General features: G+C 43.2%; 1 protein-coding gene across 1 annotated transcript in view; it reads left to right on the forward strand.

Annotated features, from left to right (window-relative positions):
• Positions 1 to 13,095, forward strand: part of HFM1 (helicase for meiosis 1) — a gene marked incomplete at its 5' end in the record, with an annotated part of 104,844 nt that overhangs the window by 52,463 nt on the left and 39,286 nt on the right. Inside the window, 5 exons of the mRNA XM_081087768.1 lie at positions 4,689 to 4,774; positions 5,256 to 5,339; positions 5,467 to 5,624; positions 7,648 to 7,751; positions 8,912 to 9,058. Coding sequence (XP_080943894.1) covers positions 4,689 to 4,774; positions 5,256 to 5,339; positions 5,467 to 5,624; positions 7,648 to 7,751; positions 8,912 to 9,058 — 579 coding nt within the window. The remainder of the gene's footprint in view (positions 1 to 4,688; positions 4,775 to 5,255; positions 5,340 to 5,466; positions 5,625 to 7,647; positions 7,752 to 8,911; positions 9,059 to 13,095) is intronic.

The raw sequence follows: 13,095 nt of genomic DNA on the forward strand, positions 1-13,095 counted from the left end.
TAAATTAATTAGGAAACCCAATGAAAACTATTGCTCTTACTTTTAAATTTGTTTTCAAATCAAAAGTGAAATTTTGTTTTAGTAACTAGGTAACTATGAGTTGCTCTCTCTTCCACTTTTATGACTATTTTGTTTTTATCTCAGTGACAAGGTACAGAACTAGCAGTCTTGGCATTCCTAATTCATTATAGAAAATTATACTACTTACTTATATCTCAACTTTATTGTTTTCAATAACAGCATGATATTAGTACTAATCTTCTTAAAGATTCTGCAGACAAAAGATTATGCCTGACTATTTCCTGTCTGTTGGGATCTAGTTCAGGGTGTGAACTGAAAGACTCTAGAGGGGGACATTTACAAAGACCAGGATATGACTAAAACACTCTGGAGTTTTCCAGTTTGCTGCCATTGGCTTTGTGACCCTCTTCCTTCTTAGGTAGAACTCTAAAAAGAGAGTTGTTAGACCATGACTGACAGTCTAGTTAGCTTTACAATTTTACTAGAGGCCCGGTGCACGAATTTGTGCATGGTGGGGTCCCTCGACCTGGCCAGCAATTGGGGCCAATTGGGACCATCTCGCCCAGTCCCATTTGGGGCTGTTGGGGGCTGGCCTGCCGGGGAGGGACTGCAGGAGGGCTCCAGGGTGTGTCCAGCCCTCTTGCCCAGTCCCGATCGGCCAGACCTCAGCAGCAAGCTAACCTACCAGTCAGAGTGTCTGCTCCTTGGTGGTCAGTGCACATCATAGCAACTGGTCGAGCGGTCTACCGAATGGTTGACCAATTGGTCGGACACTTAGCATATTATGCTTTTATTATATAGGATATGCATCTTGGGACATGAAAAAAATCATGTAAGGGATCATTAAGGATTGTGTTATTATTCCTTATAACAAAGATCTACTTTTTTATTTCCTTGAAATTTGAAATCAGTTGGTAGCAGAGAGCTGACTAGTTCTAGGAGCTGGGGTGAAGGTGGGGATTGGCTGGTGAAAGTCAGGTCCAATTCGAGGAGAGATTCCTGATGAAAAGGGTCACTTTCCTACAGAAGTCCGGGCAAACCAAATGCCACACTCATCCCACGAAGACAAGAGTTCTGAATTGTGAAGGAGGTTCCATATAACAGTTAGGAAATAGCAATTTACAGAAAAAGTTGAAATTAGGAAAAAAACTAAGATGGCGGCATAGATAAACACCGGGAAATAGTCGCCTCCCACAACAATTGAAAATTAGCCCAAAGGACGGAGCAAACATCGTCCAAAACAACAGGAAGGCTGGCTGAGTGTAATTTCTACAACTAGAAGAAAAGAAAAGCACGCTGAGAGCCAGAGGAGCTGCGGAGGCTGAGTGCAGAGGTACGGCGGCGGCTCGCGCGCGCGGAAAGGGGGTGGCACCTGAGGACGCGGCTGTCTTTTTGAATCACAAGCTCCCGACTGCTCTGAACTCCGGTTCTGGGAAGTCTCTGGGGACCCAGGACTCATACGGGCAGAGGCTGCTCTCTCAGGCGGCAGCGGGCGAACTTGGGGGCGGATTTTCCTCGGAGGTGCTTGCAGCCATTGCCGGGACACTGAGACGCGCGACTCCGGGCGCGGAGAATCAGCCATAGCGTCTTTCCCCGCCCTTTGACTCCCTGAGACCCCGCCCCACCCGGGCTGCGGCAGAGGTATTTGCATGTGAATGCCCCAGAACTTTGCAACCTGATAATTACCTAACTGCAGCCGGGCCAGCCAGACCCGGAACTTCCAAGAGAAGGCCCAAGGCCCCGCAGCGGCTTGCATTGCTTCACAGCTGAGCCTCTTCGTAGTTCCTGCTGTGTGGCCTCAGGCAGGGGCTGAATTAGCACCTCCTTAGATCCAGGAGCCACTGTACCCAGTGGTCAGAGGGGGTCCATTCTCCCACTTCAGACACAGCTGCTTCCCACAGCCAATTGGCCTGGAGGTCAATTCCTCCCAGTGATCCTACAACAATCGAGGCACCAAGAGTGCACCAAGAGTGTCCACCCCAGGTAACTGGGGAGGCTGAGCCACTGGGCCCTACAGGACACCCAGTGCGCAGGCCACTCTATCAACACAGGGAAGCAGCCAAAATGCGGAGACAAAGAAACAGGTCACAATTGGCAGAAACGGAGGAGGCCAGACGACTGGATATAGAGTTCAAGGCCACGTTTATAAGGTTTGTCAAGAATTTTATGGAAACCGCCGATAAATTTAATAAATCCCTCAAGGAGTATGGTGAGACCATGGAGGTCATGAAAAAGGACCAATTAGAAATTATGCATACACTGACTGAAATAAAGAATACTTTACAGAGATCCAACAGCAGACAAGAGGATCCCAAGAATCAAGTCAAAGATTTGAAATGCAAAGAAACAAAAAATACCCAACCGAAAAAGAAAAAAGAAAAGAGATTCAAAAAATATGAAGATAGTGTAAGGAACCTCTGGGACAACTTCAAGCGTACCAACATCAGAATTATAGGGGTACCAGAAGGAGAGAGAGGGCAAGATATTGAAAACCTTTTTGAAGAAATAATGACAGAAAACTTCCCCCACCTGGTGAAAGAAATGGACTTACAAGTCCAGGAAGCGCAGAGAACCCCAAACAAAAGGAATCCAAAGAGGACCACACCAAGACACATCATAATTAAAATGCCAAGAGCAAAGGATAAAGAGAGAATCTTAAAAGCAGCAAGAGAAAGACAGTCAGTTACCTACAAGGGAGTACCCATCCGACTGTCAGCTGATTTCTCAACAGAAACCATGCAGGCCAGAAGAGAGTGGCAAGAAATATTCAAAGAGATGAATAGCAAGAACCTGCAACCAAGATTACTTTATCCAGCAAAGCTATCATTCAGAATGGAAGGTCAGATAAAGAGCTTCACGGATAAGAAAAAGCTAAAGGAGTTCATCACCACCAAACCAGCATTATATGAAATGCTGAAAGGTATTCTTTAAGAAGAGGAAGAAGAAAAAGGAACTCTTACCATTTGCCACAGCATGGATGGAACTGGAGAGCGGATAAATACCACAAGATCTCACTTATTTGTGGAATATAATGAACAACATAAACTGATGAACAAGGACTGATCCAGAGACGGAGAGGCATTGATTGGACTGTCGGGCCTTGGAGGGAAGGTAGGGGAGGGTGGGGGCAAGGGGGAAAGATCAACCAAAGGACTTATATGTAAGCATATAGGCCTAACCAATGGACATGGACAATGGGGGGGTGAGGGGGTGAGCGGGGAGAGGGGGGATAGAGGGTACACATATGTAATATCTTAATCAATAAAAAATATTAAAAAAAAAAAAAAAAAAAAGTTGAAATTAGATTAAATGGTTACTAATAAAAGTTTCATTGTACTTGAAAAAGCCAGTCTTTCTGACCTTAGAATATTGTCAGTCTGAGTGTTGGTTGAATTCTGTTATCTCCCTAATTGTTGAACTCTAACATTTTTCTACATTTAATCATAGAAAAGTGAATCAAGCAAAACAAATCTAAGCTCTTATAAGAGCATCAGGAAAGAAATAAAGAATACACATTGATTTTCAGCAATGTTTATAAACTGAAAAATTAAAATTTAGGAGAAGTTTTGAGGGAAAATGAAAATGAACATTAAGGAATTATGAATAGTAGTTGTGTCTTAAGTATAAGAAAAATTCCCATGAAAGAATAAAGATATGAGTAAGGAAATAGGAGTGTCATACCATCATCAGTAATATATGTGCGTACACAGAGTGGTAATATTTTGGAATTTTATACTTCTGACAATATCTTCTATTTGGGGATTTGGTTAAGTTCATTCATGAGTTTGAAACTAAAATTTTAGTTTCTTAAAGCAAAAAGAAAAGGTCCAAAGATGGAAGTGAACTTGATATATTTAAGGAACAAAATACATATTGTGGCTGGACAATATTCAGCAAGAGGAGAAGGGTAGACAATTAGATGGGAGAGGTAGGCTGTGGTCAAGGCATATAGGTAAGGGAGTTTGGCTATAGTAAGGAAATTGTAATTTTATTCCAATTGCAATGGAAAGGTATTGGAAATTTTAAGCAGAAGTGTAAAATTATCTTATTTAGGTACAGACAAGAGAGAACTCTAAGACAGAAATGCTCAGAATACCATAGTTTCATAAAGCAATATTCTCATCCCTGAATCATGTTGCCTTTTTCAAACACGAATATAATAATAGGTGTCTCTTGGTACTTGCTTTATGGATGACATATGATAAAACTAAAGAATTCCTCTTTAGTCTTTGTGAACCAAAGAATTCCTCTTTCTTTTGTATAGTAAGCAAATGTATGTTTATTTCGATTTGAAAAAAAGATATAAACAACTGAATAATGTCACTTCCCAACTAATTTAACTGAAAAGATTTTTAAAACTTTAAAAAATTAGCCCTAGCCAGTTTGGCACAGTGGATAGAGTATCAACCTGAAGACTGAAGGGTCCCAAATTCGATACCAGTCAAGGGCACATGCCCGACTTGCAGGCTTGATCCCCAGTAGGCGTTGTGCAGGATGCAGCCGATCATTGATTCTCTCTTCCTCTCCTTTCCTCTCTGAAATCAGTAAAAATATAAATCAGTTATTAGTCTGAATCTAACTTTTTTACTAATGTAGTTAAATATTTAAATATATATTTTGTTTAAAATAGATTGTTTAAAAACTGCTATTTGATTAATTTTCCACAGGTATAACATTGTCAAATGCAATGGTTAATGCAGGTTTGACTTCCTTTAAAAAAATAGAAGAAACAGATGCAAGGGAACTTGAACTGGTATTTAACATTCACTTATTCCTAATATTACCTCTGTTCTTAATGTGAATTCTAAAGCTTAACTTTTATATATTTATTTCTAGTAAAATGATTTTTCTTCTTATAAGTATTTTAACTTAAGGTTTTAAGTAATAAGCATTACTAAAACTATTGACTAGCCCTGGCTGTTGTGCTCAGTGGTTAGAGTGTTGGCCCGGGCACCTAAGGGTTGAGGGTTTGATTCCCAGTCAGGGACAATGTGCCTGGGTTATAGGTTTGATTCCAATCTCTCTCACATCGATGTTTCTTTCTCTCTTTTCCTCTCTCTCTCTCTCTCCCTCGTCCTCTTCCTCCCTCCCTTCCACTGTCTCCAAAATCAATGGGAAAAATATCCTCAGGTGAGGATTAACAACAATAACAACAAAAACCTATTTGTTATATAAAGTATTTTACTAAAATAATTTTTAGTGTGGTCATAATATAATGATATAAATGTTTTTAGATTTTAAATAGGCATCCCCCTTTTGGAACTCAAATAAAAGAAACAGTGATGTATCTTCCAAAATATGAACTCGAAGTCAAACAGGTAAATATTTTATTTTCTAGATATTTTGATTGTCTTATCAGGAATAATGCTACTCATAGATGAGTTGGATCTGAGTATGAGTAGTAAGGCTATTTTTAATATTTTTTATGCCTATCCTCTTTTAAAGATTGCAAGATATAGTGACATGATGGCGGAAATATTAGTGACCATTACATTAAGAAACTTTGAACAGCTACAAACTAAAAGAACAGCACCAGATTTTCACTATGTTACCTTAATCATAGGTGATACAGATAATCAACTGGTTTTTAAGCACAAAATTATGTAAGTGTAAAAATTTCTATTTCATTTTATTTCTAAGTCTATAGTATAAAAGAAAAAAACCCACTGAGTAGAAAAAGTAATACAATCATTGTAGGATTAATTAATTTACATGTTTCTGATACTATAATGGGGTAGTATCTCTGTTTGTCTTTTAAAGAAGATATTAACATTGAGTCTGTTGTTTTAGATTATTGTATTTGGTACTATAATGAACAAAGTTGGAAACAAGTGAACAGATAACCTTTAGGAGTATCTATAGTCCACTGTTGCTGAACTTTCTTATTTGTTGCTTTTCTTCAGTCATTCATGACCTTACCACTCACTTCAAAATATATCTTTTATTTCAACATTTAAATCTAACAAACTACTATAGCTCCATTATAGGATACAGCCAACCAGATCATATATATAAAGGAGGTACTTCCCTTATACCTAGTTCTTTAGCATGCCATTCTGTAATTTTCACTTGAGTTGGTTTTTCTAATACTGCTCTTTTTTCCAAGATGTCATAAACAAACTCTAAGGATATCAATTATAGCTATAGCTAATATTTTTGAGCAATTAGTAGGTTCCAGGTATTTAATTTTTTAATCTTTGTACGGGACAAATGCTACTATTAATTACATTTTGTAGAAGAAATTGAGACCAAGAGAATTTAATCAGTTGTTCAAGGACATTTAGGTTCTTTAAAGTCTAGATTTGAACCCAAGCAGTCTGACTCCAGAGCCTATGCTCCTTCCTAATCATATTATTGTATATACTTATAAATTCAGGAATGGCAGTGACTCTGAAATCTCTTAATTGTTGCCAGTGTATAGAGCAGTGGTTCTCAACCTTCTGGCCCTTTAAATACAGTTCCTCATGTTGTGACCCAACCATAAAATTATTTTCATCGCTACTTCATAACTGTAATGTTGCTACTGTTATGAATCATAATGTAAATATCTGATATGCAGGATGATCTTAGGCGACCCCTGTGAAAGGGTCGTTCGACCGCCAAAGGGGTCGCAACCCACAGGTTGAGAACTGCTGGTATAGAGAATACCTTCCTAAAATGTCCCATGCAAGGTTCCTGAAGAAACTGCAGTGACTGATAGGATATCCCTTTCACTGATAATTATGCTCCTGCAACTAGCCATGGCAAACTTATAGAGAATATCCTATATAATAAAATGCTAATATGCAAATCGACCGAATGGCAGAATGACCGGTTGCTATGATGTGCACTGACCACCAAGGGGCAGATGCTCAGTGAAGGAGCTGCCCCCTGGTGGTCAGTGCACTCCCACAGGGGGAGTGCTGCTCAGTCAGAGGCCAGGCTCACAGCAGCTGTGGTGGTGGGAGCCTCTCCCGCCTCCGTGGCAGCGCTAAGGATGTCTGGCTGATGGCTTAGGCCCACTCCCCACCTAAGCCATCAGTTGGACATCCCCCAAGGACTCCTGGACTGCTAGAGGGCACAGGCCTGGCTGAGGGGAACCCCTCCCTGAGTGCGTGAATTTTGTGCACCAGGCCTCTAGTATCATTATACAAATCTTTATTCTCTCTGACAACAAAATCTAATGACAACCTTAATTATATGAGACTAAAATAAGTTCAGTCACAAAATTGGTTGTTGATTTGTTTGTGGTGTTATTAAATACAAACTATTTTAGATCAATCTTATACTATTGAAGTGCTCATAAAGTCATGTAATTTATGTATAGCTATTTTTACAGTGAGTGATTAAGGGATAAGCTCATGGGTTATTGATAGCAACTATATATCAGGTGGCCTGAAGTGAGTCAGTGCAACTTGGAATCAGCTTTTGGGTCAATGTGTAGTTAAGAAAATTATGGTAATGGTAGTTCCACTGACATTCCAGTTCCTCTTCCAAGAATCTGGGGAAAGTAACTTTCAATACTGACTTCAGTTTACTACCAGATAGGATATATCTTAGAATCAATCAGCTCTTGAATATTAACATATTATTTTATTTAGTGTTCAGATTATTAATTAAGTGATACATTAAAGTACTCTTTTTCAGGGATTCTGTTTTGCTAAAAGCTGGAAATTGGACTAAAAAGATTGATGTGAAGAGAGCTCTTAAATCTGCAGAACTTAGCATAAATCTAATTAGTTCTGAATATGGTAAGTTCATTGAAGGAATGAAGACACTGCTGCTGCACTCACCAGCCATGACCCCGGCTTCTGGTTGAGTGGCACTCCCCCTGTGGGAGCACACTGACCACCAGGGGCCAGCTCCTGCATCGAGCGTCTGCCTCCTGGTGGTCAGTGCGCGTCATAGCGACTGGTTGTTCTGTTGTAGGGCCAAAACTGGCTCTCTGACATCTCCCGAGGGGCCCCGGATTGTGAGAGGGCACAGGCCTGGCCGAGGGACCCCACCAGTGCACAATCGGGGTGGGGGAGGGACACGGGAGGTTAGCCATCTGGGAAGGGACTGTGGGAGGGCTCCAGAGCGTGTCAGCCTGTCTCGCTCAGTCATGATTGGCTGGACCCCAGCAGCAAGCTAACCTACCAGTCAGAGCATCTACCCCTTGTTGGTCAGTGCACATCATAACGACTGGTCTACCAGTCAGCTGTCTGCCCCCTGGTGGTCAGTGCACATCATAGCGAGCAGTTGAGCGGCCTCAGTATATCTTTAGCATATTTCGCTTTCATTGGTTAAACGGATGACCAGACACTTAGCATATTAGGCTTTTATTATCTATGTATATGTAAAAGCCTAAGCAACTGTTGCAGCCGAACAAACAACTGAACAGGCTGCGTGGGGCGACCAGGCCAGCAGGGGGTTAGTGAGGGACGACCAAATGACTGAGCAGCAGGCTGCAAAGATGGCAGCGCCCACAGCCCATAAGGAGGGAGTATGCTAATTGACTTCCACACCCTCAAAGATGACAGCACCCATAGCCACAAAATGGTGATGCCCAGTCTCCTCAGCCCTGCCAGGGCACCTGCCTCCAGAGTCCCCCAGTCTCCTCAGCCCCCCAGCCTCCCAGGGCTGGCCTGAGGCACAGGCAAGCTTTGGATGGCAGCCGCCCAGCCGCCCAGGGCCACCCGAGGCTCAGGTAACCAGGGCCGACTGAGGCTTGTGCTGCAGGCAATGGCAGCAGCAGAGGTGTGATGAGTGCATCACCTTTCCCTGATCGCCGGGTCGCCTCCCGCCCCTGAGGGATCCCGGACTGTGAGGGGGCAGGCGGGCTGAGGGACCCCCACTCCAGTGCAATAATTTTCATGCACCGGGCCTCTTGTCTAGGATAATCACTTATATGCTTTTTTCCTTTTTCCAGTTGGACTTGATATTCAGCAAAAATTTACAGTCTTTTACTTAGGACCCAAGAGGCTTGGAAATCAAATAATTATACGAAAAAAATCAGTAACAGAGATTTCCCATTTTAAACATTCAGATAGGTCTACTGTAGCAGAACCCAATAAAGGTAAGTAGCTATATATATTCCTGTTTTGCATTAAAGCAAAGATATGGCTGCAGAGGAATATATGTGTAGATTAGTGATTGAGGGAGCAGGAATAGGAAAAAATGAGGAGCCACTACTAATAGTATGTGATTTCTTTTTGTGGTGATGACAATGTTTTGGAATTAAAGTAAGGTGGTAGTTGCACAACCTTGGGAATATATTAAAACAGACTGAATTGTATACTTATAGGAATGGGTTTTATGGTGTGAATTATATTTTAATTTAAAAATCAATTGCATTATTATATACCAGTCAAATAAAAGAGATAGAAATAATTTTAAAACTACCATTAAAAATTACATCAGAAATCTCAGTAATACAGTAGCAAAAGATATTCAATATCACCACATGAAAACTAAAAATCATTATTATAAGAAAATTAAGGAAAATATAATTAATTGAGTGATATACCACTTTAAGGATTAAAAGAGTCAATATTATAAAGATGTCAATTGTCTCCAAATTAATTTAGATTCAATGCAATCCCAATACCAGAAGTATTTTTTTGAAACATCACACTGATTATAAAATTCATGCAAAAACTCAAAAGAATAGGAATAATCAAGATAAACTTGAAGAAGAAAATATAACTTCACAATTTAATTTACTAGATAGCAGGACCTGTTATTAAACAGTAGATATTGAGAGTGACAATATAGGCATAGGGTAGATACATTAATCAGTGGAATAGATTAGAGTCCAGAAATGGACCTACAGATGTAAAGTTACTGATTTATGACAAAATCAGTGTCTTGACCTGACCTCAGACTCTACACAAAAGTTATTTACAAATATATAGTTGATTTAAAGTGAAAGGAAAACAATAAAACCTTTAGAAATAAAAATAGATCTTCAAGACCTTGGAGTAGGTTGATTACTTAAATAGGACACAAAAATGCTAATTATAAAAATATTTGATGAATTTGACCATGTTAAAATTAAGAACAAGACACTATCAAGCTAGGGAAAGGCAACCTCAGAGTGTCAGAAAAAATTGCACTACATATATCTTGTAGTTATGAGCTAAATTGTGTCCTCCAAAAATTTGTTTGTTGAAGTTCTAATCTCCAGTACCTCAGAATTTGACTTCATTTGAATATGGAGTCTGTAAAGAAGTAAATAAGTTAAAATGAGGTAATTAGTTGGGCCCTAATCTAATATGACTGGTATCCTTTAAGAAGAGGAAATTAGGATACAAACATACACAGAGGGAAGACCATGTGAAGACATGGTTTTAAAATGGTTGGTGCACTCTGCTAGGGCTAAAAAATACTAACCCCTTTTTTTGTTGTTGTTGTTAATCCTCATCCAGGATATTTTTCCCATTGATTTTTAAAGAGAGTGGAAAGGAGGGAGGGGGTGAGGTAGAGAAAGAAACATCAATGTGAAAGGGACACATTGATAGATTGCCTCCTGCATGTGCCCAACCAGGACTGGGGATCAAACCTGCAATCCAGATACTTGCCCTTGACGAGGAATCAAATCTACAACCCTTAGGTCCGAGATCTGATGCTCTAACCACTGAGCACATTAGCCAGGGCTGCTTTTCTTTTTTTATTTACTAGAGGCCTGGTGCACAAAAATTTGTGCACTGGCGCAGGGGGGGAGGGGGGGGCTGGGGCCCTCAGCCCCACTTGGGCCCTCTCACAATCCAGGACCCCTCAGGAGATAACAACCTGCTGGCTTAGGCCCGCACCCGGGTGGCAGAGGGCAGGCCCAATCCCTAGGTACCTGCCCCGCAGCCCCTGGTCGGGCTCAGAGCAGGGCTGATTGGGGAGTTGGGGCACCAACCCCTATCATGCACAGAGCAGGGCGGATCAGGAGGTTGCGATGCCACCCTCAGTCATGCTCAGGATAGGGCCGATTGGGGGGTTGGGGCGCCGCCCCCTGTCACACTCAAGGCAGGGTCGATGGGGAGGTTGCGGCGCCACCCCCTATCATGCACAGAGCAGGGCCAATCAGGGGGTTGGGGAGCTGCCCCCTGTCATGCACAGAGCAGGGCGGATCAGGAGGTTGGCATGCAACCCTCAGTCACACCCATGGTAGGGCCAATTGGGGGGTTGGGGTGCCGCCCCCGTCACACTCAAGGCAGGGTTGATGGGGAGGTTGCAGCCCCATCCCTGTCACGCACAGAGCAGGGCGGATCAGGGGGTTGGGGCACTCCCCCCTGTCACACTCAGGGCAGGGCTGATGGGGAGGTTGGGGCTCCACCCCGTCACACACAGAGCAGGGCCCATGGGGGGGTTGGGGCGCCGCACCCTGTCACACACAGAGCAGGGCCAATAAGGGGTTTGGGGACCTCCCCCCTATCAGGCACAGAGCAGGGCCGATCAGGGGGTTGGGGCACCTTCTGTCACAAACAGAGCAGGGCGGATAGGGAGGTTGTAGCCCCACCCCCTGTCACACACACAGCCGCAGGGCGATCAGAGGGTTTGGGCACTGACCCCTGTCACGCTGCTCCAGGGGCCAGGAGCCCTCGTGGCTCCGCTGATCCCAGTGCTGGGAGGCCTCGCTGCTCATCTGATCCCGGGGCTGGGAGGCCTTGTGGCTCCGCTTGACACAGGGGCAGTGAGGCCTTGCTGCTCTGCTGATCCCGGTGCTGGCAGGCCTCGCAGCTCCGCTGATCCCGGGTTCGGGAGGCCTTGTGGCTCTGCTGATCCCAGTGTTGGGAGGCCTTGTGGCTCCACTGATCCCGGTGCTGGCAGGCATATTACCCTTTTACTATATAGGATAGAGGCCTGGTCCATGGGTGGGGGCCAGCTGGTTTGCCCTGAAGGGTGTCCTGGATCAGGGTGGGGGTCCCGCTTGGGTGCCTGGCCAGCCTGGATGAGGGGATGATGGCTGTTTGCAGCTGGTCACACACCCTTCAGGGTGGGGGTCCCCACTGGGGTGCCTGGCCAGTCTGGGTGAGGGGCTGAGGGCTGTTTTCAGGCTGGCGGGTGACTAAAGCTCCCAACCTCTCCTTTTTTACTTTTTTTTTTATTCTGGGATTTATTTACCTTCTATGCCTGTCACTGGAGCTGAGAGCGGCTTTAACTCTGAGGCTCAACTCCAGCTCTGAGACAGCTGCTGAAAGCAGGTTTCTGGGCTTTGTTTACCTTCTGTATTTGAAACTTTGTTGCGACTCCAGCTCTGAGATCTTGGCTGACTAAAAGCAGGTTTCTGGGGATTGTTTACCTTCTATATTTGCCACAATGTTTCTTAGAGAGCAGCTCAGAGCCCAGCAGCGACAGGCGGGGAACATTGGCTTCCTCTGTCACTGGAGCAAGCAAGCCTCCTGTTCGCTTCAGGTGCCTGGCTGCCGGCCGCCATCTTGGTTGGCAGTTAATTTGCATATCTCGCTGATTAGCCAATGGGAAGGGTAGCAAAGTTATGGCTAATTACCATGTTTCTCTATTATTAGATAGGATTTTTAAATTCTTCATTAGTTAAAGTATTACAAATGTGTCCTCATCCCCCCTATTAGCCCCCATCCTCCCCCACCCCCCCACTCATGCTTTCATCCCCCTGTTGTCCATGTCCATTGGGTTGGCTTATATGCGTGCATACAACTCCTTTGGTTAATCTCTTCCCCTTTCCCCTCCCTCCCCTACTTTCCTTCTGGGGATTGATAGTCTGATCGCTGTTTCTCTGTCTTTGGATCTGTCCCTGTTCATCAGTCTATTTTGTTATCTATAATCCACAAATGAGTGAGATCATGTGGTATTTATCTTTCTCTGACTGGCTTATTTCACTTAGCATAATGCTCTCCAGTTCCATCCATGCAGTTGCAAAAGGCAAGAGTTCCTTCCTTTTTACCGCAGCATAGTATTCCATTGTGTAGATGTACCACTGTTTTTGAATCCACTCATCTGCTGATGGGCACTTAGGCTGTTTCCAGATCTTAGCTATGGTGAATTGTGCTGCTATGAACATAGGGGTGCATATATCCTTTCTGATTGGTGTTTCTGGTTTCTTGGGATATATTCCTAGAAGTGGGATCACTGGGTCAAATAGGA

Source organism: Myotis nattereri (genome assembly GCF_964212035.1).
Source record: "Myotis nattereri genome assembly, chromosome: 3".
NCBI lineage: Eukaryota > Metazoa > Chordata > Mammalia > Chiroptera > Vespertilionidae > Myotis > Myotis nattereri.